This window comes from Anguilla anguilla, chromosome 6 (assembly GCF_013347855.1).
Source record: "Anguilla anguilla isolate fAngAng1 chromosome 6, fAngAng1.pri, whole genome shotgun sequence".
Classification (NCBI taxonomy): Eukaryota; Metazoa; Chordata; class Actinopteri; order Anguilliformes; family Anguillidae; genus Anguilla; species Anguilla anguilla.
This window is the reverse complement of record NC_049206.1, coordinates 51052751-51077304: the sequence shown is the minus strand read 5'-3', so window position 1 is coordinate 51077304 and position 24554 is coordinate 51052751. Positions and strand designations below refer to the sequence as shown.

At 47.4% G+C, this 24554-nt stretch overlaps 2 protein-coding genes across 14 annotated transcripts in view; one reads left to right on the top strand and one right to left on the bottom strand.

Moving 5' to 3' along the window:
- The window catches only part of epb41l2 (erythrocyte membrane protein band 4.1 like 2), a 71394-nt gene extending 52616 nt beyond the window's left edge, over window positions 1–18778 (top strand). Inside the window, exons 12-24 of one of the 13 annotated variants that reach the window (XM_035422009.1) lie at window positions 1005–1114; window positions 4095–4154; window positions 4279–4308; window positions 5251–5310; window positions 7216–7380; window positions 8803–8946; window positions 9872–9925; window positions 10232–10846; window positions 12001–12129; window positions 12436–12534; window positions 13452–13532; window positions 15034–15148; window positions 17525–18778. In XM_035422009.1, coding sequence (XP_035277900.1) covers window positions 1005–1114; window positions 4095–4154; window positions 4279–4308; window positions 5251–5310; window positions 7216–7380; window positions 8803–8946; window positions 9872–9925; window positions 10232–10846; window positions 12001–12129; window positions 12436–12534; window positions 13452–13532; window positions 15034–15141 — 1655 coding nt within the window. In that variant the 3' untranslated portion in view covers window positions 15142–15148; window positions 17525–18778. Of the gene's footprint in view, window positions 1–1004; window positions 1115–2518; window positions 3492–4094; window positions 4155–4278; window positions 4309–5250; window positions 5311–7215; window positions 7381–8802; window positions 8947–9871; window positions 9926–10231; window positions 10847–12000; window positions 12130–12435; window positions 12535–13451; window positions 13533–15033; window positions 15149–17524 lie in introns of those variants that run through there. The other 12 variants (XM_035422010.1, XM_035422012.1, XM_035422011.1 and 9 more) reach the window with 12 other exon arrangements.
- Window positions 18523–20884, bottom strand: LOC118229733 (small leucine-rich protein 1-like). The gene is made up of 2 exons (XM_035422030.1): window positions 20686–20884; window positions 18523–19742 (listed from the first exon to the last, which is right to left on the bottom strand). The coding sequence occupies exons 1-2, from the start codon at window positions 20807–20809 to the stop codon at window positions 19624–19626; spliced, it is 243 nt and encodes an 80-aa protein (XP_035277921.1). The 5' UTR covers window positions 20810–20884; the 3' UTR covers window positions 18523–19623.
- Between the last annotated feature and the right edge of the window lie 3670 nt (window positions 20885–24554).

The following is a 24554-nucleotide window of genomic DNA, read 5'->3' as shown; positions in this document are numbered from 1 at the left end:
GTACAGTCCTCTGACACAAGCAAGAGCAGAATCCAGTCTGCATGGAACAAGGGTGGTTCTGCGCAGATACTGTAGCACTGAGATCATGCCCAGCCCCCTGGAAATAAGCCCCAGGAATCTGTGACCGTGTCTTTAAATTTTCTGCTCTTCATGTCTTGTTAAGCTCGTACCCAGGAAGCTGAATGGCTTCAGTGACTCATACTAGAAGCTTTGAGTTCCGAACCGTTCCATTTCACACACACTTATCCAAGGCCATGCAGTCACAATTTAAGTAGATTGGATTAGATCTGGATTGTTTTGTAATTCTGTTAAGCTGTTCATCAATTTTTTTACTCATACATTTTAGTTGAGCATATTTGAGATATGAACACCACCCAAATGATTTATAAAAGATAAAATTGCTCATTCGGTTTGGGGAAAAGTAATGAAGTTAATGAACATTAGAATGGATTATAGTGTTGCTTGTAATGACATGATTTATAGCCTGTGCGGCATTGCTCTCTGCTGGTCATTTGGGGCTTTACACAGAATCCTAGTATGGTTCAGTTACAAAGACGGAAGCACCAGTTTTAAAATTACATCCGGTGAGCACAGGTGTGATTGACCTTGATCCATTTCTTAATCTCCAAGGAAAAGGAGTGAAAGCCAATTTTGTGATGGAGAACCATTCTTTAATGCTCACTGCAAATTTACGGGTTCAATAATGAAAACTCAGTCACCCCTTGCTGCGGTCCTTGTGACTCTGCTGCTTGGGTCCATGGCACAGTCATATAAAACTGAACACCCATTTCATCACAATGAAAGTCAAATCAGAATGGCACGTAGTTGCAGAGTCACATTTTGGGTAACATTCGAGAAGGTTTAACTGGGAAGGTTCTTTGCTTCCCCTAGATTTGTAACTGATGGTGTTGTGTGCGACACAGAGTCGATTTCCTCAGGTTGGTTCTGGTCCTGCTTTGAAGCTGGGAGTCTGACCTCTGACCTGTTTCCCATTCTCCCCCCAGCCCCCGTGGTCATCATGGCGGACCAGGCAGACTCCTTGGGCCCCTCCCTGTCCGCCGGAGACAAGGAGAACGGCCGGGACCCCACCCTGGAGCTCCCCTCCGATTCAAAGGTGAGAGGCAGCGGGCGAAACCCGGCCACTCTTCCTCCCCTCTCCTCATTCACCTGCCCCATTTCCGTAGGTGCTGATGTCCCAGGCCTGAGCAGGGACCGGACGTCCATTTTGGCTCTTTAGCACGAAACCGATGCCGGGTCTCATTGATAATAACCGTTAACAGTGCCAGAAGATTGACTGTGATCATGTTTTTACTGTTCTACTGAAGTAAACTGGGAATTTGTTTCAGTCATTTCAGTAAACCCAGTATCTTTTATGGAGCTGTCCCTAACCTGATCTGAACTATTGTGTGTTTCTGTGGTTATCTCATGCAAAAAACTGTTATCTTGATTCAAATGTTTCTCAAGTTTATGTTTTTTTGCCAAGAAATGTCTTTCAAAAAAAAAAAAAAAAAAAAAAAACCCTACCCCCCTTTACCCTAACCCAGATTCTCACGTGTTAGTCTGCGGAGCAGGGCAAGGGTCAGGTTTGAACTGAATCAGGGTTTACAGTGTCACTGAGAACCATCTATACTGTGCGCTGCTTCAATTAAGGAGGCTTCCAGACACCAAGTTGACATTTGTTGCCGTCAAAGAATGCATTCATCCTTACAGTTGGCCATGAAAGAATGCATTGAGCATTATATAACCTGCGCTGAGGGAACGCATTCAACGCCTCGTCCGTCAGTGTTAATCCGGCACAACCGCGGACACTGTCTCAGTTGTGCCTCGCGAATAGAAACCCAGCCTGGATAGCCGCCCTTTCACCCCAGCGTCTTTGCGGTATCAATTTAGCCCGAATAACCGCATTCTTGTCCGGCAGATGTTCAGTAGAAGGTAGGAAGGGGGTCTCTCACGGGGTTTGTTTGGGACAAAGCGTGTTCGGGGAAGACAAGGGGGGCAGTTTCAGCCGTTCACGTCCGTTAAATGGATATCATTTGAGAAGAACCACCGTTCAGTTGATTGTCGTTTCAAAAAAAAAAAAAAAAATCTCTTGTTGGTTCTCCACCACAAAAGCTTTCCTGTTCCTCCCTCTCCCCCTTCTGCCTGCTCTCTGTCTGTCCACTGATAATGTCAGCTGTAGGATTGTGAAATCGTGGCGTTGTAGAATATGCTTACCCCCCCCCACCCCCCACCCCCTTCCTCCTCTCAGCTGTGTCGGACACCCCCGCCCTCTGTTTGGTCACGATCCCGTTTCTGCTTCTACACTCCTGACCTGAGGCCGTTTCACTGACTAATGGTGTGTTTCTCTCTCCTTTCTCTTTCCCCGCGCACTCTTTCTCTGCTCTCTTTAATTTGTCATGCACATTTTTTTTGTTACGGTTGTGTGTGTTTTTTATTTTTTTTTTGGCTTTTGTTCCCCGCATGGGTGTTCTGTCGTGGATTCTCTTTATTTGGGTACGGGGCGTGTCACCCTCCGCAGTCTATCTTCATGTTCCCTCTGTCACCCTCCTGCTCCTCCATCTCGTCCCTCCCCCTCAACCTGGACACCATCTCCGAGCTGGACGTCCTGTCCGACATCTCGGAGGACGACCCCCTGTCCTGGACAGGCCAACTCGACGGAGACTATCCCGGTATTTTTAACTCCGGCTGCGCGGAGCATGGCGAGAGCTTAGCGGCTCCCGAGCCCGAACCGCCGGGCGGCCCCCCGGCCCCCGCCCCCCTCAATCCCGGCCCCGCCTCCGAATCGACAGAGGCGGCGGCGCCGCCGGTGGAGCCCCCGCCCCCCGAGGCCCCGCCCAAGCCAGGCTTCTCCCTCTCGGGCTTTTGCAAGGGCCTGCGGCTCCCCTCGCTGCTGGACGAGGACGGCTACATCTGCTTCCCCAGCCTGCCCGAGGACTGCACCTCCTTCCTCCCCGCCGAGCTGCAGCGGTACCTCCCCCTCAGCTCGCCCTCCCTCATCCCCTCCTTCCTGCTCCTGTTCGCCGTGCTGCTGTCCGCCACCCAGTCGCTCCCCGCCTCCCTAGCCATGGCGTTGCCCCTGGCCCTGACGCTCTGCTACCTGGAGCCCAAGGCGCCCTCCCGCCGCGCCCCGACCGTGCCCCCGCTCGCCGACATGGCCACGGCGCTGGAGGAGCTGTGCGACCCTGCCGCCTAAGCGCCCCCCACCCCTCCCACCCCCTCGCTGCCACCTTCTGCCTCTCCCACGCCTCCTTGTGTCGCCCTTCTGTTATGTTCAGATTTCCTTTTCCTCCAAACTTGGCAAGATTTTCTGTGTAGAGCGAGAAAACCGCCCTTCCAAGAGAGTGCAAGCCTCAAAAGCTTGAGGCTTATTTCTTTCCTTAAACCTGACGTGAAGTTATCTTGTAGGTCATTTTCTGCCTGTCAGAACTGATTCGGGTTTTGTCTAAAAAGCAGATGTTTTCACTTTTTCTACAATAAAGGATAAACTTGTATCCTCTGTCAGTAATGTAATCAATATCCTGATATCTATGAGACTTAAAAGGAGTATTGTTGCATATTGAGCCTTTTGAGTCACCTCTTACCCAATTTGAATATTTGTTTGGCAAAGAAGTGATTTTGCTCTTAGCACTCCTGCTAATGCTTTGTAATGCTTGTAATTGTTTTGAGACGTATCTCTTCTGCCCCTCCTAGATATGGTGTTCATTGTGGCAAATTGCGTGTATAATTTACCTTATTATCTAATCGTAGTGTCACGCTGGCCCCGATTTGTGCTTTAAAAGTAGAGCCTGCTTCAGGTAATTTGTACATACAAAATAACTAGCGATGTTTCAGTCAGTGAAAATACACAGAAAAGTGACCAGACTGCCAGTGCTCTGAGACCAGCATGCCCACAGTCTCGCCCTCTCGCGCCCTGCCACCGCCCGGCTGCCCGGCAAGCGTGGCACCGAGCTCGCACCCTTCCATTACATCGCACAGTCCGCGATGCCGCCGGGAAGGAAGCCTTCCCATCATCCATTCCCACCCCCCTTCTCCTTCCCCTCCGCCCAAAAAAAAAAACAAAAAACGCTTCTTCACCCATTTCTACGAAAACGCAGGTGGAGGAGGAGCCCAGCGATGGCACGGCGGGCGTCGCCACAGAGGCTGAGCTCGTCGAGGTCTGTGAGGGCACTGCCAGCTTTTCTGCTTTTACACTTCCGCTTGTTAAAATCACAGGGGTACAGCGGGCAGTGCCCACTCTCGACTAACCTGTCCTTTTTTCCCTTCCTGGGGCTCTGGCAGACGGACAGAGGGGACTCGCTTCAGCAGAAGGTCGATTGGTTGCTCGATCATTCGCTTGTCTGTAGAATATGTGGGCGTGCACATTTTTTGGCTGATTCTTTTGTGTGTTTGCGTGTGTTTTGGTTGTTTTTTATATTTTAATTTGCTTGGGAATAGGGTTTTTGCATTGGGTGTCCTTTCGATGTTGTGGTTTACAAAGGCGTCTCGTTTGATAAGAGCGTACAAAAAATGTGCCATAGCTACCCAATCACACTCCACCCAAGCAACGCCTGTTGCATATTCATGAGTTGTCAGGGCAACGGGTCACTCCCGTCGCAAGCAAAGGACCCAAACGGACACAGCCGTGCGCACGTGCGGCAGACACACAATCACAAAATTGTGAGCTAAAGTGGGTGGGGCTGTGCTGTCATACCGCAGTGAAGGGGGTTTAATTGGAATCTCTTGGATGGTATCCAGCCGCATAAACATAACCATCACACACACCACCATCTGCTGAGTATCTGCTATAACTTTATGTCCTAAAATGTTCATTGTAATCAGGAACCGGTGGAAAGTCTGTGTGTAACATAATAATTGGGGGACTGGGCTTGCAAATCTGGGGTTGTAGGTTTGTGTTCTAGGTGGGGCACAACTGCAAATATTAAATATGCAGCTGTAAATATTCAGCTACATAAATTGGTGGTGTGTGAAATCATGTAAGCTGTGCAAGTCATTTTGGCTGAGAGCAAAATTCCTCAAATGTAATGTTCACCCTTCCTCTGAATGTGCGGTATGTTGGGTTTGGATTGTGATTGGGATGCTGCGGAGAAGGCCAGCGTTGTCCTGACGACCAGGCCTCCGCCTCGTGTGCCGCTGTCACAAGACGCCTCCGTGACACGGGTTTTTACCGTTTGAGTTTTTTTTTTTTTTTTTCGTTTTGTCTGCTTTGGCCTTTTTGTTTAGCAAACATTTTGTTTCGTTTTGATTCCACAGAGCAAGTTGAGAGTACAGGGGGAAAATATATATGTCAGACATAGCAATCTAATGTTGGAGGTTGGTAAGATGACGATGTCGACGATTTAAGAAAAATGTTTCTGGCTCCTGTCACGGGCTGCCTTGCACTCTCAGGCTCTGTCCGGACGCTCTGCATGATCTGCATGTGGGACGGGGGTGCATGCCTGACCCCTACACGCGGGTGCTGGTGGGACTGTCCTTGCTCGGCCTTGAGTGTCAATCACTAGACGGGGTGTGGGGGGGGAGGTGTGGGGGAGGTGGGCGGGCCACGGGTGCCCGGGGGGAGGTCACTTAGTTCTGGGAAGAATGGAATACGTAAAGCGCACTTCCAGTTCTTTATTGATTTAATCGCTTTAACGAAAAGAAGCGTGTCCGTAACACGACTAACATCATTTCCCTAACCGAGCAGGAACTTACGCTTTTCACGCTTGTTTTGATCATTTGTTTTTCTTGGACATTTTGGAATGTTAACAGACTAAACTTGCTCAAAGTGCTGTCTAGCCTCACATCACAAGCATGGATTTGTCGGTGGTGTCTTGCAATTGATTGGTCTGCCATAAGTCATAGCGTTGGTTTGAAATGCTCTGGTCCAAGACGATGCAAGATACAAGGAAGTCTTTGTGCTTCAAGAAGAGGGAAGGGGAAGTTGAAAGACTCATCCATTTTGAAGATTAGATGTGAATATGCTGTTGTCTGCTCTGCACATTGTGTTCCTTCAGAGAGAGTTTACGGCGAGTGTGTGGAAATTTGCGATGAGCACTGCAAATGGAAAAGAAGAAATGTCAGGAGGTTTGGAAGAGATCCTACTGGGCTAAAAATGCTACAAATGGAAATGCTGTCATCTCCATGGCATTAGAAAAGAGCGCTTCTAAAAGATGAAGGCCGATAAACAAGGCTGACCCCGTGCCCTGTGCGAAGCGTGGCGGGGCACTGCATTGTAGCGACGGGTTCGAGGGCCACATCCAGCGCTGCAGACGCGATTCTTCCACAGCTGCCGCGTCCCATGTGGCGGATCTCCATGGCAACCTGGAAAATGTTTGCCATATCGTAAGTGTTGTGAGCACTCTGTGAAAGGACGAGGGGGAAACTGTGACGGAAGACCCGCTGGGAGAGAGCGAAGGTTACGAGTCTGTGCTTTCCCCTTTGTCTGAACCCCACCGCCCGGGAGATTCACAGGAGATGGGCTCTGGCCCCACATCTGGGAATATTCCAGAAGAAAAGACCTTTTGAACCTGTTTGTCTGGGAGAGTTTCTGAAGACCCAGCCGGTGCCCATTGGTCCCATTACTGTAGTGACATTGCATTTACATTGTTTGACAAAGACAATGAGCAAATAATTGGGGCTGTAATACTTCAAAGAATGGAATGTAATTTTACGGTAGGGACGTTGAATCCTTCTGAGCTGGTGCACCACTGACGTCCATGTTTCTGATGTGCTGGTAGGTGTCTGTACTAAAGGGTGAAGCTCACGCACACGCCTCGTCTCACTGATTCAGGTCCTCCACTTTTCACTTAACGGCAGAGAAGTTCTGCTCATTGCTGTGGCACAAGGTCACAGGCCTGGAAATTGTGTTTATCCTTTAATTGGATAAACAGTGGTAATTGATTTATAATGCCCTGGAAGGCTGCCCATTAGTTGGATACCTGTAATGACTTGAATGAGTAACAAAATGTATGGCAGCCGTCACCCTGTTTTGTGGTGGCATTGTGCCACCTGCTGGCTGTGAGCAGAACTACCTTGCAAAATGAAGTGTTGAGATCAAAATGAATTGGGCACACTCAATACTTTCAATGCTGTTTCAGTGATCAGTGAGACACGGCGTGTTCTGTGTGACCTTTTCTGGGGTTTTTTTACAAACTAATGTACCTGTTGTTCGTTGTTCCTTGTTTTGTCCCCTCCCAACTCCTCCTCCTCGGCTGTGTGTGTGATGGGACCTGCTGCTAGGACCTGGATAAGACCCAGGAGGATGTATTGAAACATCAGGCTAGCATTAGCGAGTTAAAGCGCAGTTTTATGGAGTCCACCCCCGAGCCGCGCCCCAGTCAGTGGGACAAGCGCCTTACCGCCAGTCCCGCCACCAGCCTGCGGCTGCAGCTGCAGGCCCAAGCGGTACGTGACCCGCGACCGACGAGCCCGCATGCCGAGCCCGTTCCCTTTCTTCCTCCGCTTCCTGTCCGGGAGGAAGTGACACGGCACTTCATGGCCTGCCCCCCCAAGTCGGTGTGGCAGCTGGGATGACTGCCGCCTTCTCTCTGTGCTTCTCTTCCTTTGTTACTGAGCCGCCCTCTCCCTTCTGTCCTACCCTCTGCGCTAAGCTAGCGCGCTAACAGCTGCCTGTCCACGCGTCACCGGAGAGCTGTTCCCTTTCTGTCCGATTGTGTTAAGTGGATTTAAAGGTTTTACCCATAATCCCAACTGTCACACCGATGCCTTTGTGGGCCCTCCTGCCTGTCAGAGCTATCCTGTGCTGTCGGCCAAAGGTACAGCTGCACTGCCCTTCCTGCGTCTGTACACACTGAACTCGGCTTCAAATCTCTGATTAATACCACGAAGCCTTCGGTCTAAGAGCTCATCTGAGCCTGACCAGATGAGCTCTTTTTTCTGTGCTGTATCGAGCACTACTTTATTTCATGCATGTACTATTCCTGTGAGCTTGAGCATCTTTATTGTGTACTTGGTCTTTGTTCCTTGTGTTGCTTGCAGTGTTTTGTTTGTTCCAGCTACTTGGTCCAACAGGTGTTCTTGCCTTGTTTCAAAATTGCCACGTGCCTTTGTTCTTTTGGTTTTCCACATTTTTTTCCTTTTCTGTTCGATATATGGCTCTGTTTGTTTCTGAAAATTAATCTGTCACAAAAGCTGGTGTTTGATTCAGGCTCAGATATGTGCACTGTTGCTTGTTTGTAATGAAGCTTTTTGTCTTTTCTATGTTGTTTTCTGGCAAATGCTTCACTGTACTGTAAATGAAGTGATGTCAGAGCTACACTTTATGCAAATTATTACAAAGTTACCATGGTCACCCTGTGGTTTGCTGTTAAGGTGTGAGCTTCAGTAAGATAAAGTACAAAATTTTAAATGCAGCACCCTTAAAGTAATGCATGAGCTATTTTACTTGGTGGGGAAATGTTTACTGCATGTTTTATCCACCCCCACCATCGTAAATATTTCCTCTGGTCTTTCTCATTTATTGAGAGCATGCCAGTCTCTCCTCCACGTTTGCTATTGGTCCATAGCAGAGAGTGGTCTAATGGAGACCTGGCCTCATGCAACCTCCACCCACCCATCTGTCTGTCTGGCTCCATGGCATCACTTCAAAACAACATCCCAATTTGCGCTAAAACAGTGGCTGCCTGTTTGTGGGTGTGATGCTTGCTGAGAAGAGATAGTGACTAGATTGTGTTGTTGTTGTTCTGCAAGCCCTTTGTAGAAGTGACACTTTTTTTTCTTCTTTTCTTTCTGTAGGTGTGCTCTGTGTCCTTGCGCTTGTCTTTTAACTTTCTGATTCTTTTCCTTGTCGTTCTCTAACCCGTGTAGAGCTTAGAAGAGGAGATAGCCTCCATTTTATTCAGTAAATCGAGCTTTTTCTCTGGTCTGGCTGGCCCCTTCGCTACCAGCACGCAAGCAGCAGAGGGCGCTGTTGCAGTAGTCTCTGCTCCTCTGGCCCCACGCTCTGTCGAGGTGCTCGTCAGCGAAACCCGACGTTTGGTGACAACTAACGGCCTTCTCTCACTGCCGTGCTGTCCCATGGTCCATCTCCCAGTCGCCAAACAAGTTCATGTCCAGTCCAGACACATATAACGGCTGTGTAAAGATTAGATGGACGTTGATATCACCCGGATGCAATATTACACAGACCCTCTGTCCTAATTTTTTAAATGTTATAGTTGAGGACATGGTAGGAAGAATATGCTTGACATTACACATTTCTAGATGTTCCTACTCCTTAAGCAGCAGTGAGATAATCGATCATCCATTTTGCTAGTGAATCTGCTTGAGTTATGGGCAGTGCTTGTCTGTGGATTTACAATTTCACATGCAAAAGTGTGAACATTTAATTAAAAACCTCAGATCCTTGTTAAAATACTTCCATTTTGTATTTAACTTTTTAAATTAGAAGCTTGAATAACCTCTGGTCATGATCAGGGTTTACCATTTGGGTTACAAGTCTATTAGGTTTGTTAGCATTCTGTTTTTTTTTTTTTTTCTTTGTACTTCCCTGCACAACAAATATGACCATAGGCATTTACTCAACTTTTAAAACATCAGGCTGGCCATGAACTTCAGAGTCTATGTTTTAATACAAAAGCAAAAATCATTCCCATCCGAACCTCCCATGCTAATAAGTGTTCTCATTTGTCTTGCTTCGAGCATCCTGCTTTAACCTTCATTTCTATAGGACTGTAAAGGGTTCTTGTTTGGTAAATGCGAGCGTGGCTGCTTTGGAAAAGACGTGTGGGCCTGGCACTCAGGAGCCCCATTTCCCTCACCTCCTGCTCAGCCCGATGGAGAACCTGTACAGTGCTATAGCTTGTGTGTCCTAATGACCCTTAACCCCAGTGCGAGTGAGTGACCAGCTCCTGTGGTTGCCTCTTATGTTCCGCAGAAAACTCCGCCCAGAACTGACGGCGTGCTGCCCGACAGCAAAGAGGAGGACAAGGTGGCTGTCGCGTTCCTCCCCCCACCCCCCACCTCCCCAGTTCCCTTTCCCCTTCCCGCTCTTATCCACCAGCACTCTCTGTTTATTCATCCCTCCATCCTCCCTGTCCTCCGTGTGCCACACGTTCACCGCCTGCCGGCTTTCAGCTGTCGTTCCGTTCCCCGCCTCCCTGTATTCGTGTTCTCTTTTAGTTGCCGCTGTCCTTTTGTTTTTCCTCCTTTTTTTTTTTTTTGGTTTGGTTGTGTTGTCATCTTTTACGTTTGTTTCTCTCCATCCGTTTTTGTTTTGTTTTGTTCTCTGGTGTAGAGCGCAGATGACAAACAGAAACCAGAGCCAGGCGAGCAGGCAGAGGTTGAGATAGAAGAGACTGTAGTCATCGAGGAGATCAGGAAAGTTCCCAAGGTCAAGGTCGCGACCCCCGAGGCCGCCCCCGTCGTGCTCGTCACCGCCGCCGCCGTGGAGGAGGAGCCGAAGAAGGAGGAGGGGAAAGCGGCCAAGGAGGAGAAGAAGAGGGCCAGCCGGGAGGCCAGCACCTCCTCGGACAGCCACAGCGAGAGCGAGGAGGAGGCGGAGTACCGCCCCGAGGCGGCCGGCGTCTCCGCCCACCAAATCAAAGAAGAGCCCGAGGAAGAGGAAGCGGAGGAAGCCCCGCCCCCAGAGCCCACGGCCGAAGCTCCGCCCACCACGGCGGACGCGGTAGCGGCGCCGCCGGAGGCTGAAGAGGAGGAGAAGGAGGAGAAAGAGGAAGAGGAGACCGCGGCGGACGAAGCGGTCCCGGCGGACGAAGCTCGTAACGGGCACCCCGAAGCGCAGCCGGCCCTGGTGTCGGTGGAGGAGGAGGAAGAGGAGGAGCCCCGGGTTAACGGGGACGCGTCTCACGCCGAGACGGAGCGCATCCCGCAGGTTATTTGCTGCTCCGAGGTAAACGCCTGCTCGCGGGGCCGCGTTAGCGCGTCCGGCGGCTACGCACTTCCGCCTCCTCCCTCCTTCCTTCCCACCTACCCACCCACCTACTACCCGCCACTTCTTTTTTCCGCCGCGCGTCTGTTATTCCTGTCGCTCGGCAACCACGCACCAGCGAATGCCGTCCGGAGTCCTCGCTTCTCGGTGCAACGGTTGCCTGATGATTTTTTCCTTTTTTTAAAGTTTTGTTTTTTATTTTTTTAAAAAGAAGTAAAATCTTGTACGGAGTAATGAGTTATTTTCCCGGGAAAGCTTCCTTTTTGGTAGAGCCGAGTGGAAAACTTCGGCAGCGAAAAGCCCTGCCATCTACGCTCCTGGTTTCTGGCTGCCTCTCCTTAACCGAAGCAGCTCGTCAGTTAGCGCCCCCCTCCCCCGCCCCCCCCCAGCTTCATCTGAACCATTCCACAGCCTCACCGAACCCCAGTTGCTTTGTGTGTGTGTGCGCGTGTGTGTTTTAACGCGCACCCGCACATAGTTACTTCCTGCGAGCCCTGACTAGCCGTTTCCCCACCACCGGTCCGGTGGTTTGTGTTTAGCCTGCCGTGTGTGAGCCCACCGCTAGTGTGTGTCCTCCCCCCACACCACCCTGCTCCCCACCTTAGATCTGTGTTGTTGTTTCAGAGTTTTATCGAGGATGTAGAAAGGTTCGGATTAAGCCACAGGCCCGAGTCACTGCCTCAACTTTTTTCATCTAATTATTTTTCCTTTTTATCTTTTTTTAAGTTTTAAGATTCATCTTTTTATTATCGAATCGTAAATTTCTGAGTGCTGTGCATGTACTGTACTGTGATGTTTCGTCTTGTTTGCCTCATTCGAATACCTAAAGAACGTACAAATGTACAGTGTGTACCGTTGTAGATTAAAATTTTGCCTGATTGATAGTGCATGCGGTAGCTGCATGGTCATGCCAAAGATTTCTAGTTTATAGTTTGTGTTGTTGTTTATGTGTTTTGCGCAGCTACACATTGCATGACCTGTCCCCCAGACTGTAGACAGAGCTGCGGTCGCCTTGCATGTGGTGTTGGCGCTTGCTCAGTTAACCCGGCTGTGCGGCCTTGAGTGTGTGTATGTGTGTGTGTGTGGTAGTCACAGTCTCCATCTGCGTTTTGCAGCCCCCTGTGGTGAAGACAGAAATGGTGACCATCTCGGACACCTTCGCCGCTCAGAAAACGGAGATCTCCACGAAGGAGGTCCCGATTGTGCACACGGAGACTAAAACCATCACGTACGAGGCAGCTCAGGTAGGACTGCGCTGCTAACTGAGCTGGTGTAGTGGGAGTGTATTTCTGACTGTAGTGAGTGGGAGTGTATTTCAGACTGTAGTGAGAGTATGTTTCTGACTGAAGGACCTGGCACAGTATGAGTGTATTTCTGACTGAAAGCTCTGGTATAGTATGTGTATGTTTGTGAATGTAGGACCTGGTATAATAGGAGTATATTTCTGTCTGAAGGACCTGGTGCAGTATGAGTATATTTTTGCCTGAGGAGTTGTTATGGTCGAACAAAATTTCTGGGCCCGATAGAGTTGTTTTGTTCCTATTGTGCAGTTGGACGGTAGTGGGGATGCCGAGCCTGGTGTTCTGATGACTGCCCAGACCATCACCTCTGAGTCACTGTGTACCACCACCACCACACACATTACCAAGGTAACGCCTTTTATCCTCTGCCACAACACACATCACCAAGGTAACCACCACTCATTTTGCAGCACCTCCACTCACATCTCCATGGTAACTCCTCTTGTCCTGTGCCACCACACACGTCTCCAAGGTAACCATGATTCATTCTGCACAAACACCCCACACATCACCAAGGTGACACCTCTTATCATGTGCCGTTGCACACATCAGCATAGTAACGCCTCATATACTTTGCTACCACACACATCACCAAGGTAACCACTATTCATTCTGCACCACCTCCACACACATCACCAAGGCAATGCATCCTATCCTGTCCAACCACACACATCACCGTGGTAATGGCTCATATCCTGTGCCGCCACGCACATCACCAAGGTAACCACTATTCATTCGACACCACCTCCACACATATCTCCAAGGTAAGGCCTCTTATCCTGTGCCACCACGAACATCACCAGTGCAGTCTCCCCGCAATCTCAGGCCCCTATGCCGGTGAAGGTAGGACTGGAATCCCACGCAAACTGTGTTTTTGGAAACTTTAGACGCGGTTAGAGAAACTGATTCATAGCCCCTGTGTCCAGCAGCTTTCAGAAACTTCAAGATCTGAAACCGTCCAACGGAATCATTAATGTATCCGCAAGCCTTTGTAGAAACGTACGCACCTGGGTCCCTGGCTGTGAGTGTATTGGTCTGCAGATAAAGCTTTTGAAATGTGCCATGACCCAGTCTCTGTACTTTCCAGCGAAACATTAGCATTCTGCAGAGGAGGCTCTATGCCTGTTGTTTCAAAATGTGAAATGTTCCATCAGTTCTGTGGCAAAGCAATATTCCCCTTTCTAGTTTGCTGTTTTGAATGAATTAGCTTAATCGTGCTGTGTACGCGTTTGTTCCGTTTGTCATGGTCGCCATTTTATCCGCAGACACTAAAAGGCGGGCTTTCAGAAACCCGGATTGAGAAGCGCATCGTCATCACGGGAGATTCTGATATTGACCACGACCAGGTGAGTATCGAAGGACAGTCGCACAGAGCGTATCACACTGCTTACGGCCGCGTTGTGTACTTAAGGAAGCAGTAATATTGGCTTTAGGTTTAATGGATTAGCTAAAAGGTACTCGAGTTCGAGATTCAATTCAGCAGCCTGTGCTGAGTATACAAAGATGGGTTGCCACTCTCGTGTGTCTGCGGTACAGTCAGTTGCTTTGAACAACTTTGCAATGAGAACCACACCTGAGCATTCTCCCTTTAAATACGGCATGTTCGGTGTGAATCCGAAGAAAGCTGCTCACAGGCAGCCACATTGCATGTCATGATACTTGTGTTCCATGGGAATTTTGTTGGGAAAATACTCTGTTCAGCATTGAAAAGTCGTGGGGTGATTATATGGAGTAAATATGATGGCCAGATTGGTGTGTGCTCAAGATAATGGCCAGCATTGCTGTTCTACTGGATCACGGGGCCTGGCTTCCTTGAGTACGCTGTGCCCTCAAATTGGACAGCGTTGCCAGTCTTGTGGTGTCGTCTCCTCTGTCATTTACCTGTAGAATTTTAATTGGCTAAATTACACAGATCAGCGTAATGCCAATATGTCAGCCGCCCATCTATCCACAGACGGAAAGCGATTTACTCAGCGTTGCTTATAAAACGACGACGATTCAGATGCCAGGGTGCAGGCCGGTTTCATGCCCAATTATCTCGGGTCGTTGCGAATGCTAATGAAAGGGATACTGGCAAAACTGCCGCGGCGTATCTTTGCGCACAGCGGGAGACCTTTCATGGGTGGGCGGTTTTGGGGGAGACGATGTTAAATTATTCAGCAGCGGGGGCCCCTGTCGCGCTCTGCCGAGATCATGACCAAACAACGAGGAAACGGCACGGAAATGCCACGCTCTTCTGAAGCCTGGCGGCGGTGGAGCGTTCTCTGTCCCAGGGGCTGGGCTCCGCGCCACGCTTGGCCGGGCGTTTTGGCCGGGTCCGCCGGCGCATACAAACCCGCGCTTCTGAACCCTGGCGCACGGAGAGGAGAATCGGCCTCCGCGTTGCCCCTTCCCCCCCACCCACCGCGATCCCTTACCTGCGGAGCACGTAAACGCGGCTGGTCCACATCACGACAGAACAAATCCCCGCAGCAGCAAACGCCAGGCGAGGGGCTTCGACCAGCCGTCCCTCCGCGGAACTAGCGGCGCGTCGGCCGCTGTGGAAACCGCCGGAGCCTTGCTCTCAGGTCCACTGTAGCGAAGGGCAGTTTTACACTGACGGGGGAGCGACCGTTCTCTCTTCCAAACGCCACATATGGGCTTCTCTGGTACGGGCTAGCAAACAAGACTTCCCTTTATCAAACCAGCCTGTTTTCCCCTTGTTTTATTCATTTGTTTTATTTATTCATTTATTTACATGAGTTCATGAGTTCATTTTTTTCATTCGTTTTGTCTCCCGTGTGTTTGTTTCTGTTAACCCCGCTGTTTTCCTTTCCGTTGGGGTCGCGGCCGGGTCGCGGCTGCTAGGCGTTGGCCCAGGCTATAAAAGAAGCCAAAGAGCAGCACCCAGACATGTCAGTCACCCGGGTGGTGGTCCACAAAGAGACAGAGCTGGCGGAGGAGGGCGAGGACTGAGCGCCAGGTAAGGACTTTAGGCCCCACCCCCCTGCTCAAACTACTTCAAAACCGCAGCCGCTGCTAATCCCAGTACCGCCATCGACAACCCCCGTCATTACCGCCGTTCATCGCTGTTCTTTTTTTTCTCCATTTTTCTAGTTGGTGATTCACTTTGCCTCTCCTCGCTGTGTCATCCATTTACATCTAGATTTACGCAGCGACCCTTGTTTTGGTTGATCTGGGTCCTTGGAGTCATTCCGTTAATTTGGGATATACGGCTCGTTTGCATTAGCGTCCTTTAACAGCACTTTATCTTTTAGCAGTGAAAGGGGCACTTTAATCTCACTAAAAGGGCCTTATTTGGAATGTAAATGAATTCATGCCTGTGAGAGAACTGAAATATTCCCTTTAGCGGGTTAAAATGTCCGCTGACAACTGATTTATGTGCTCAAAGCTTAAATGTTGTCGCATGCTGTTCAGTTTCTCTGTCCTGACATTTAAAGTTCTCTAGTGGAAGTCTGACTAAAATAATTTTACATATTTTTAAATAAGCAATGAACCAGATTTTTCGAAGGACACTGTCCGAAATTGACGTAGAGATTCAAAAACCGCCATCTTAGTTTGCCAGAAGGCATTATTTAACTGTGACAGTTCAATGAACCATTCCTGCAAGTCATAAACAGCGTTTAAAGTTTCAGTGATGTGGACCATTATCCATGGAACATCGCTGTTTGAATCAATACTCATGTTCAATCAATGATCATGCGGGCTAGTTTCAGCTGTCCATCAACAGATACATGACAAGCAGCAGCAATCTCTCAATCTTAATGCTCTTCAAGCATTCCTTGTACACAGGTTCAATAGCAAGCCATTTATCAGGTGTAGCTTTTCTGATTGTGCAGTAAGGGAAATGTTTTATTTTGTTAGATGGTTTCTAATAATCCAATTATGACTATCCCATTTTTTACACACTATACTTCAGTCCACTCCAGGGCAGAATCTTTTCTGCAAGTTCATTGAACTGTAATATACTGTTCAGCACGACTATTGTACCCCCATCCCCCCTTCCCTCCCACTGATAGAAAATAGCTGACTAATCCTGAGTGTTTATATTGAAATCCAGCACAATAAAATGTTCGTCATAAAAGTGATTCACGTAACCACATCCATGCTTTATTCTCGAAAATCCATTAGCTCAGCTGCGCCTCCGCTCTTTGTGGGGGGGTTTACGACGGCTACGGCTTCGCCGCAGTTTAATACCGCGGGGGAACGGCGGGACGCATCCTAAGAACCTACGCGGTACTGCGGCAGCACGAACGCGCGCTCTCTCTTCGCTTTCACGCGAGCCGCGGAGCGCTTTTCCCCGGCCACTCGGGAATGAACCCGGGTCGCGAGCGCGCTGACCACGGCAACCTCCGTTGTGCGGAGATAATGGAAACCTCGGCGGGAAAGAGGGGCGGTGCTAATGTAGCCCCAAGACCGCCGCACAGAGTAGACATCACAGAGTTTAAGCCATTTTCTTCATCAGCCGTCGTTCCGTGCTTTCTGCGAACGCCTGCGATTGGTGTGTCGGCCACGTCCGGGTGATATCTGGGGGGCGGTGAGCGTGGAGCTGGCGAAATTAAACGGGAGAGCTGATTAACGGGAAGACCGCACGGGTGCCACGCCCGCGTCGTGACGGACCTTCCTCTGCGGCTCGGGGGGGACACGCCGTAGGGAAAATGAGTGCTCCTGCCAGTCAGAAATGGAACACGACTCTGGGAGCCGCCTGTTACTCCTCTGGGTATAGAGCCTATCAGGCCTTTAGCGGGTTCCGTGGTCTGGAGACGCGGTGTCTGATCAAAGGCGCGAGACGCGCGCCTTCCCTGATCAAAGGGGGAGGGACGCCGCGGAGCCGCTAATGCGCCGCGCCCGCCTTAGCGCCCGCGCCAGGGGGGCTCGCCGGTTTGTGCCGGTACAGCCCCGCCCTCCTTCGCCGAGGGGCTTCGCTGAATGTATTTTACCTCGGGAAGCGCGAGCGTGGTAATGGCGATTCGTTCGCTTTTCTGATTTACAGCAGAAATGGAAGCCTTCATCTCAGAACGATCTCCTTAAATGCTTTTCTTGCAGAATGGGCCCCCCCCCCCCCTTTCTACTCGTGCCCCCCAGTCTTGTTTTGCATTTCAGAGTAAATGCTTTGTAGTTCTGCTGAGTGCTCCTTGTTGTACAGGAGGGCATAATAAACATTGTTTTAACCTTTGAAGAGTATGTTGTTTTTTCCGCATAAATTGAAGTCAGTATTCTAGAATTCTCCATTTGCTTTCAGTTACCATTATTAGTGATTGTGACATCAGCATCAGAATGTTCAGTTCAGAACGTTCTAATCGCGTGCTTGTTAAGGGTTACATCTGTCTGATTGCAGAGCTGAGGAGCCCATGAAGTCCGCACTTTGTTCTGCGAGAGAATTCCAGTCAGCCCTCGGAACAGAGCGTCACCTCGCTTTCTCCCAGAGGACCTTCAGAAGATCCCCAAGGCCCGGCTGAAACGTTTCCGTGCTTTGCACTCATTCCTTTTTTTTTTTTAATCATTCAGAAGAAGAACCACTTAGCTTACATCCGTAGCTTTTTATTATTTGTTTTTTTTTTCGTGCTTTTTACAGTTTGTCTACCATTATTAAAACCAGATAGGATTACAATGAAGTGGTCATTTTTATTGTTAAGTAGCATTCACATTCCTAGTGTGTACAGAAGGGTTGTGTGTTTTTTTTTTTTTTGAGAAACTACACTTAAAAAAAAAAAAAAAAAAAAAAAAGAATAATTGATCCTTCTTCCTGAGTTCATGCAATTGGACACACATAGTATGACTGAGCGGGCAGAATAGCTTTGGAACTGGTCGTTATACAGTACCACGTAGTCTTTGCGTAAATGTATATCAATGGGGAAAAAAAGAGATCATCAAATTCATTTCATTGGGTGCGTTTCCAAGGGACCAGCTTACGACGGAGCACTGTGTGATGTAAGTTGCACTACAGTGCCAATACAATCTTCTATGCAGTCAAACAAAACATTCCACATCTGGGAGGTGCTTTTTAATCTACCTCCCTCTGAGAGAAAAAATAAAAACGCGAAAACACTAAAAAAAAAAAACAACTTTTGAAACTCTAGGCAGCTTAAAAACTTTTTGCTTTTTCCATAACTTTCTGGCACCATTAATCGGATTTATATTTGTAGAAAACTTCTTTCTTTTTCTTTTTTTTTTTTGCTACCTTTTAAACTTGTCTTAATCTGTAAACTGATTTAGATGTTAACGAGGTGGGTTCGTTTGCCCTTTTAAATATTTTTAATATATTTCTTTCAGAACTTTTTTCGAGGACTAAAAGAAACACAGAAAAAAAGAATGGCGACCCTTTTTAATCTCTTCCCCCCCCCCCCCCCCCCCCCCTTTTAGGTAATGGAGGCAGCTTCTCTGTGCTTAGCGCTCTTTAAAATCTGACCGCCCTCGCCCCAAAACTCAAATGAAGGTGTCAGTTTGCTCTTGGACCCTGTGTATAGCAGATAATCTTAGATTTTTAGCAGCTTGAAAGATGTCTTGTGTTTTACCCCTCCACTGCCCCCTCCCCCACACACACCTCTAAGTGTAACACAGTTGAAATAAAAGTTTGTTTATTCTCTAATTATTGACAGACGTCCTGGACTTTCTTTTCTTCGCGCGCAAACCTCCCGTGGATGTGCGTTTCACAGACAGCGTCATAATTGTGCAATTACTGGTGTTTTCCCAAAAGCACTAGATTGCTTGTTTACTTCAGTGTAAGATATAAAAATTATGAGTGTATTTTGATGCTGTCGGAGAGACGGGTTACAAAGAAAGTGACATCCTGTTAAGCAAGGTTCCTCTGTAGCTCTGCTGTTCAGTATTTATTTATTTATATTATAACATTCAGTATCGTTATGACAACAGCAGCTGTTGCACAGGCACTTTTGTGTAGTTTGTTCTTTTGATACTTGTCTCGGAGGCAGTCAAGAAGGTTGCATTTTAAGCTGTGTTTCTGACTGTCACAGCCTCTGTAAACATTTCCCCTACAAAATAGTAAACACGGCAGGAAAAAGTCGCATTTTAAATGCACAAAAAAAAAAAAGTGGCTTCATGACAAACACTCGCAAAAGTGAGTTGTGGCAGTGACTATCGGCCTGTTTGTAGATGTTAGGCCTTCGGTAATCACAGCTTTGTGCCCGGGTGTGGTCTCGAAGGCCGTCTGCTTGGCCTTCTCCAGCTCGGGTCTGCTTTCCCCCGTGTTATGTTGAGTGCGAGTGTCCGACCTGAGTCAGATGCGGTTTCCATGGCGCTGTGAGTGTGTGTGTGCTCCACATCGCCGTGTGGATCAGCATCTGTGGCCTTGGCGCCAGGCCCGTCTCCGTTTCCTTTGGATTTGGATCCTTTGGATCCTCCCTCGGGACCCCCGTCGTGCGTCATCCGCCCTCGCCGCCCGTCGCCGGGCGAGGCCCCCGGGGGCGCGTCCGTCTCTCAGGTGCGCGTCCGCCCTCCCGCCGCCCGTCGCCGCCCCCGTTTCCATGGCGCCGTCCAGTGGCACAGGCGGTAGGCGGTGTCCCTGGGGTGGCGGGCCTGCGAGAGCTCGGCGTCCACTGTGATTGGCAGGGGAAAAGAACGCGGCTCACGGTGAGAGCAAGCCTTAGGAGGGGGGCAGGGGGGCGGAGGGGGTGGTGCGGCGTGGGGCGCGGCGCGGGGGTTTGGAAGCTCCCCCGCTGTCCCTGTCCGTCAGGCCCCGCTTTTGAAGCGGGGGAAGCGCGCCCTTGCCGCGAGGCGGGATGCCGCGGCTGATCGCGTTAGCGGCTAATGAACAGCAAAGCCTCGGTTACCCCTCCGCTAGCAAGCAGGGCCTCAGGGAAACACCTACTCCCGCTGCTTTATGGCTGGACTCTGATGAAGTGTTCTCCCGGTGCAGAGGCAAGGGGGTTCTATGGGTTTTACTGCCACGCAAACTCGTTTGAATAATGGAAAGATTGACAGCTGGTGCGGTCTATCGCCGTGGCTTCCAAATCTCACATAGACAAATCAGGGCTTCGCTGCCGCTGAGGTCTGTAATTACAGATCATACCGACACTGTCAAATCTGTCTTTCAGGAACACTGCATGCTCACAGCAATTGCATGCAGCACAGATTAATTCATGCTTGGAACACAAGTGTGTACTATAATATTAATAGTATTCCCCCCCCCAGGCTAAAGGCACTGTACAATCGTAGAATTAAAACGACAGTTGGGAATTTAAAATATCCAGTTGGAGTCTTAATTGAGAGCTACACATTAAATCCTGTATGATACAAAATGTAACACTGTACACCATCACAAATTACCCATAACAATTAACATTGGTTAATTGTAAGTTGAATGCAGAAGGCCAATTGAACACGGATACTTGCAGGTTCTGGTGAATTGATACAAGCTAGATGTTCATGTTAAGAGATGGGTTTTCAGAAGGGCTTTGAAAGTCCTTGTGTTCGGAGGAAGGGCATTCCTGTACACAGTATTTACATTAATCTGTGGCATGCAGAGAGCGCTTTCCATACCTTCCGTCAGTTTCCATCTCAGGTAAGCGATCATCAGAATGAGCAGCAGGGAGACGGGCAGGAAGATTCCAGAAAAGAGAGCCCAGCCCGGCACCTCTGAGAGGAAAAGGCTGAGGGAGGACATGTTGGAGCAGAGAGTTCTGAGGCCTGCTCGGCTCTCTGTGTTTGTAACAAACCCAGCGGCTGATTTGGACTTTGAGCAACAATCTTGTGATTGCTAAGAGGATCAACAACCTACAAGTTAATGGTTGACCCAGCCAGTTTGTTAATGTTGTGGGAGAGATTTCTCACTCACTGTCCTGTATATGTTACTATTTTTGTATTTATTGGTGGCCTGACATTGTTCTCAGCATCACTGAAAGACTGAGCCATTTCTAATAAAAGGGACTTCAGCTTCCTTTCAGATACAAAGGCGTCAACAGTATTTACGCAAGCATCATTCTGATCAGAAGTTTTCAGCTGCATAAAAATGTAAGCTTGATATGGTGGCTCAGGTTGAGTGAACACATAGCTGATAGCACTGCAAGTGTTGAGTTTGGATGTGACATTTATTTAAATGGCAAATCTGAATGTAAAATGGAAAATCATATCGCACAGTCATCAGTCTTCAAAAAAGCAAATGGTTTGAGATTTAGTTCCTATTAACGCAGTACTTCATTGTAATATCCTCCTGTTTTATTATGCCATAAATGGCTAGAGGGCGATTTTGACGGTGTGCCTTAAAAAGCTTTTATTCATATAAATTAATGTCTGAGGTATTGCTTAATCAATAGTGTACCGACTGAGTGCCCTTGCTGCTGGGCCAACTGCCACAGTGGGGTAGAAGGTATGTGGTTCTTTAGGAAATTTTAATTGTGTGCTAGGCAACAGAAGAGTCTGTGTGGAGGTAATGGAAAGCATGAAATATTGGAGCGGCATTTTTCCAGGGCTTAATTGGCAGTTAAACCACAGGAGTCTGAGTGATATTATCAGATTTAAAATGTAAATAACAGAAGCGGAGCTAAATGCCTCAGACACAGTGCTGTGTTTAATGTGTGTATGTGCTGTTTTGGTGTGCATACAGATTTAGGTTTGTGTTGAGTACAGTTGAATCAAACATGAATAGTGAATGCTGGAGTTATTATATATAATAAATGTAATGTATATATGAATATGAATATATAATGAAATTTAATTTTTTTTATGATGTGTTATGAGATTGGTTTCTAGTGTGCAGTGTGAGTTGTTGGGTTGGGTTTTTTTTATGCAGACATTTTGTAAAAAAAGAATTATGTAAAAGTATGTATGATTTCCCTTTGGATGTTCAGACCAGGGGTGAGGTGGATGTGATGTGTGTGGCCAGTAATGCAAGTGAACTCGCTCCTTCACATCCCCTGCAGGTTTTCCCCACATAAAGCCAAAAGGGACCCTCTCCAGGTTCTCTGCTAACTCTGTCCCTCAGTCCCAGTGCGTAAAACATTACACAGCAGCTTCCTGTACGATCCTTCCAAATGAACTTTGATAATATGCACATTTTCAGGCAAACCAATATGCGTAACATTGTTTGTACCGTACAACTTGTTCTTGTACAAATAATTAATTCCTACCAAAAACACTTACTATACCTCAATATATTATCGTTTGGTTTTAATTTAATTAAAGCACAGGTTGTTCTAGAGTAGAGTTGTAAATTATTTTAAATGGAAGCCTGTGGCTTTCAGAACAGTCCATAATGCAGCTGGAATACCAAAGGCACAAGTACATTCTCATTGGCTGCTATATATGGTAGCGAGAGAAGTGATTGGCCAATGGGTTAGCGACATTATACTCCATTACAGGGAATCTTCGCGAGTGAGGAGGGGAGCAAAGGTGACATATTTAAGTGTTGTAGTCAATGGCAATGCAGTATTTCAGCATTCCTATCTGTGTGTTGATCTCATTACCAGTAATCGTAAAACGACACCACTGATGTTGTAAATTAGTTTCATAACTTGATGAGCACAGACATATGTTCAGTGCAATTTCTCATTTTTATTAGTCTGTAAATGTTTAAGCACTGGTGCCAGACTGGCTTCAAGCCTTTTTTGTTTATTAATTTTTCTAGTTTTTCCTCCACATGCAACTCCTGACAGGAATTCCTCAGTTTTACTCAGTTGGCATATGTATAGCACCCTGTTGATGTGTGTAATATTATTTTCATTTGGCTGGGGTCACAAGTCACACCAAATATACCCTTAAAACCTTCTTTCTGACATGACAACAGTTTATTAAGATATTATTCTTTAATCTGACATTTTGTGTAGCTTACTACGTGCAGACTGCACCAAATACTGGTTATCAGTCTTGGGACCTGGTCCTTTACCAACTGTGGCTTTAAAACATGATTATTGCTTAATATTTCACTGCACTACTTGATTGGGTGATATTTGCCATGTATTGCAACATAACATTTTTCCCCTCTTGGTCATAAGTCACCTCCATCATAGCTGACCATCACTTTTTTGATATTTCAAAAAATGCATTTATAATCACACTTCCCATTTTGCACACTTGTTGTTATGCAGACGGGCATATCCACTGTGCTTCTTCACAACCCTCTCATTTCATGCCATTCATATTAGGACATCGTGTTTGTGTGTAAGCTGTTGTTTACGTTTTGGCCACATCCAGTGTGGTAGATTCTAATGTATGAATTCATTTTCTAAATAACATGTTTATATTTTCACTCCTTGAATGAATACATGTGCACATGTCTGAAACAGCTATTTTTAGACCACAGCTCGAAGTCACCTGCCATTCAACTTGATAGTAATGTGGTTGAGCCCAGCTGCTAGTTTTATGTTGTTTATATTTTGGCTTTGGCAGAGGCACAGTCATTCAAATGAGTCACATAGAAATGACCTAAATTAGACATAAAAAAAAGAAAAAACAGATTACAAATGGCATATGTGTCATGCCTGACATTTTCTGAAGCATTACTTTGTCTTTTTTAGTTTTTTTTGCATGTGAATTGTTTAAACCTCTGTGTTGTTTTATAGAACTGTGAAATAATCTTCCTAATGTTGATAATCAATACCAGATGCCAGGTAGTGTGCAGCTGTATGTGGTGATTAACGTAAGTGTCTGCCTTCAGTAGGCTAATGGCTGCTTTGAACCTATTGTATTCAGTCTCTCCATTACTTTGAATCTGGTACAGCTTCTGTCATTCCAGTGTTTGTGTTGAAATAGCAGTGCTGTATCTCAGTTTTACTGGGAAGAGACCAGAATTTATTTTTAAGTCAGTCCATTTTAACTGGCAAAGCACCGCTGTGGTTTCATAGACTGATGGACAAAAACGGCGCTGCTGTTTCCTCGTTAATAGTGAACAGTGGCCACGTTGCAGCAATCGAATCAGGGGTGGATTAATTCTCTGAAATCGGTGGGCATAGTTAAGCTTCTCCCTGTGAGAATTATAAAAGTACTCCTACACCCATTTTACCTAATGAGTCTAACGCAACAAATCAGAAAATGGCTACTGTGATTACTCATTCAGATTCAGCATTCCCCGTGAGAACACAAACAATGTGTGGGTTGATAGAATCGTACTCAATAATAGATGGACCTTATTTATTTATTTTTGACTGCATGTGTGTGGACGTATTTTTTTAAAACGTATTTACTTCCTTAAATTCAACATTTCTGAGCAATAAAGAAGGAAGAAAGCACTTGTTTTGCTGAGACACAACTAAATTAATTGCCAAAAAAAAAAGTTCACGGATTTCTCTGTTTTGTACAGTCACATTAAATGACTGTAAATGATTGAGTGCACAGAAACTATGCTTAGGGTAATGGATGATCCGCAACAACAACAGGTTTACTGTTTGCCTGTTGAGTGGGCACAAACCCCATGA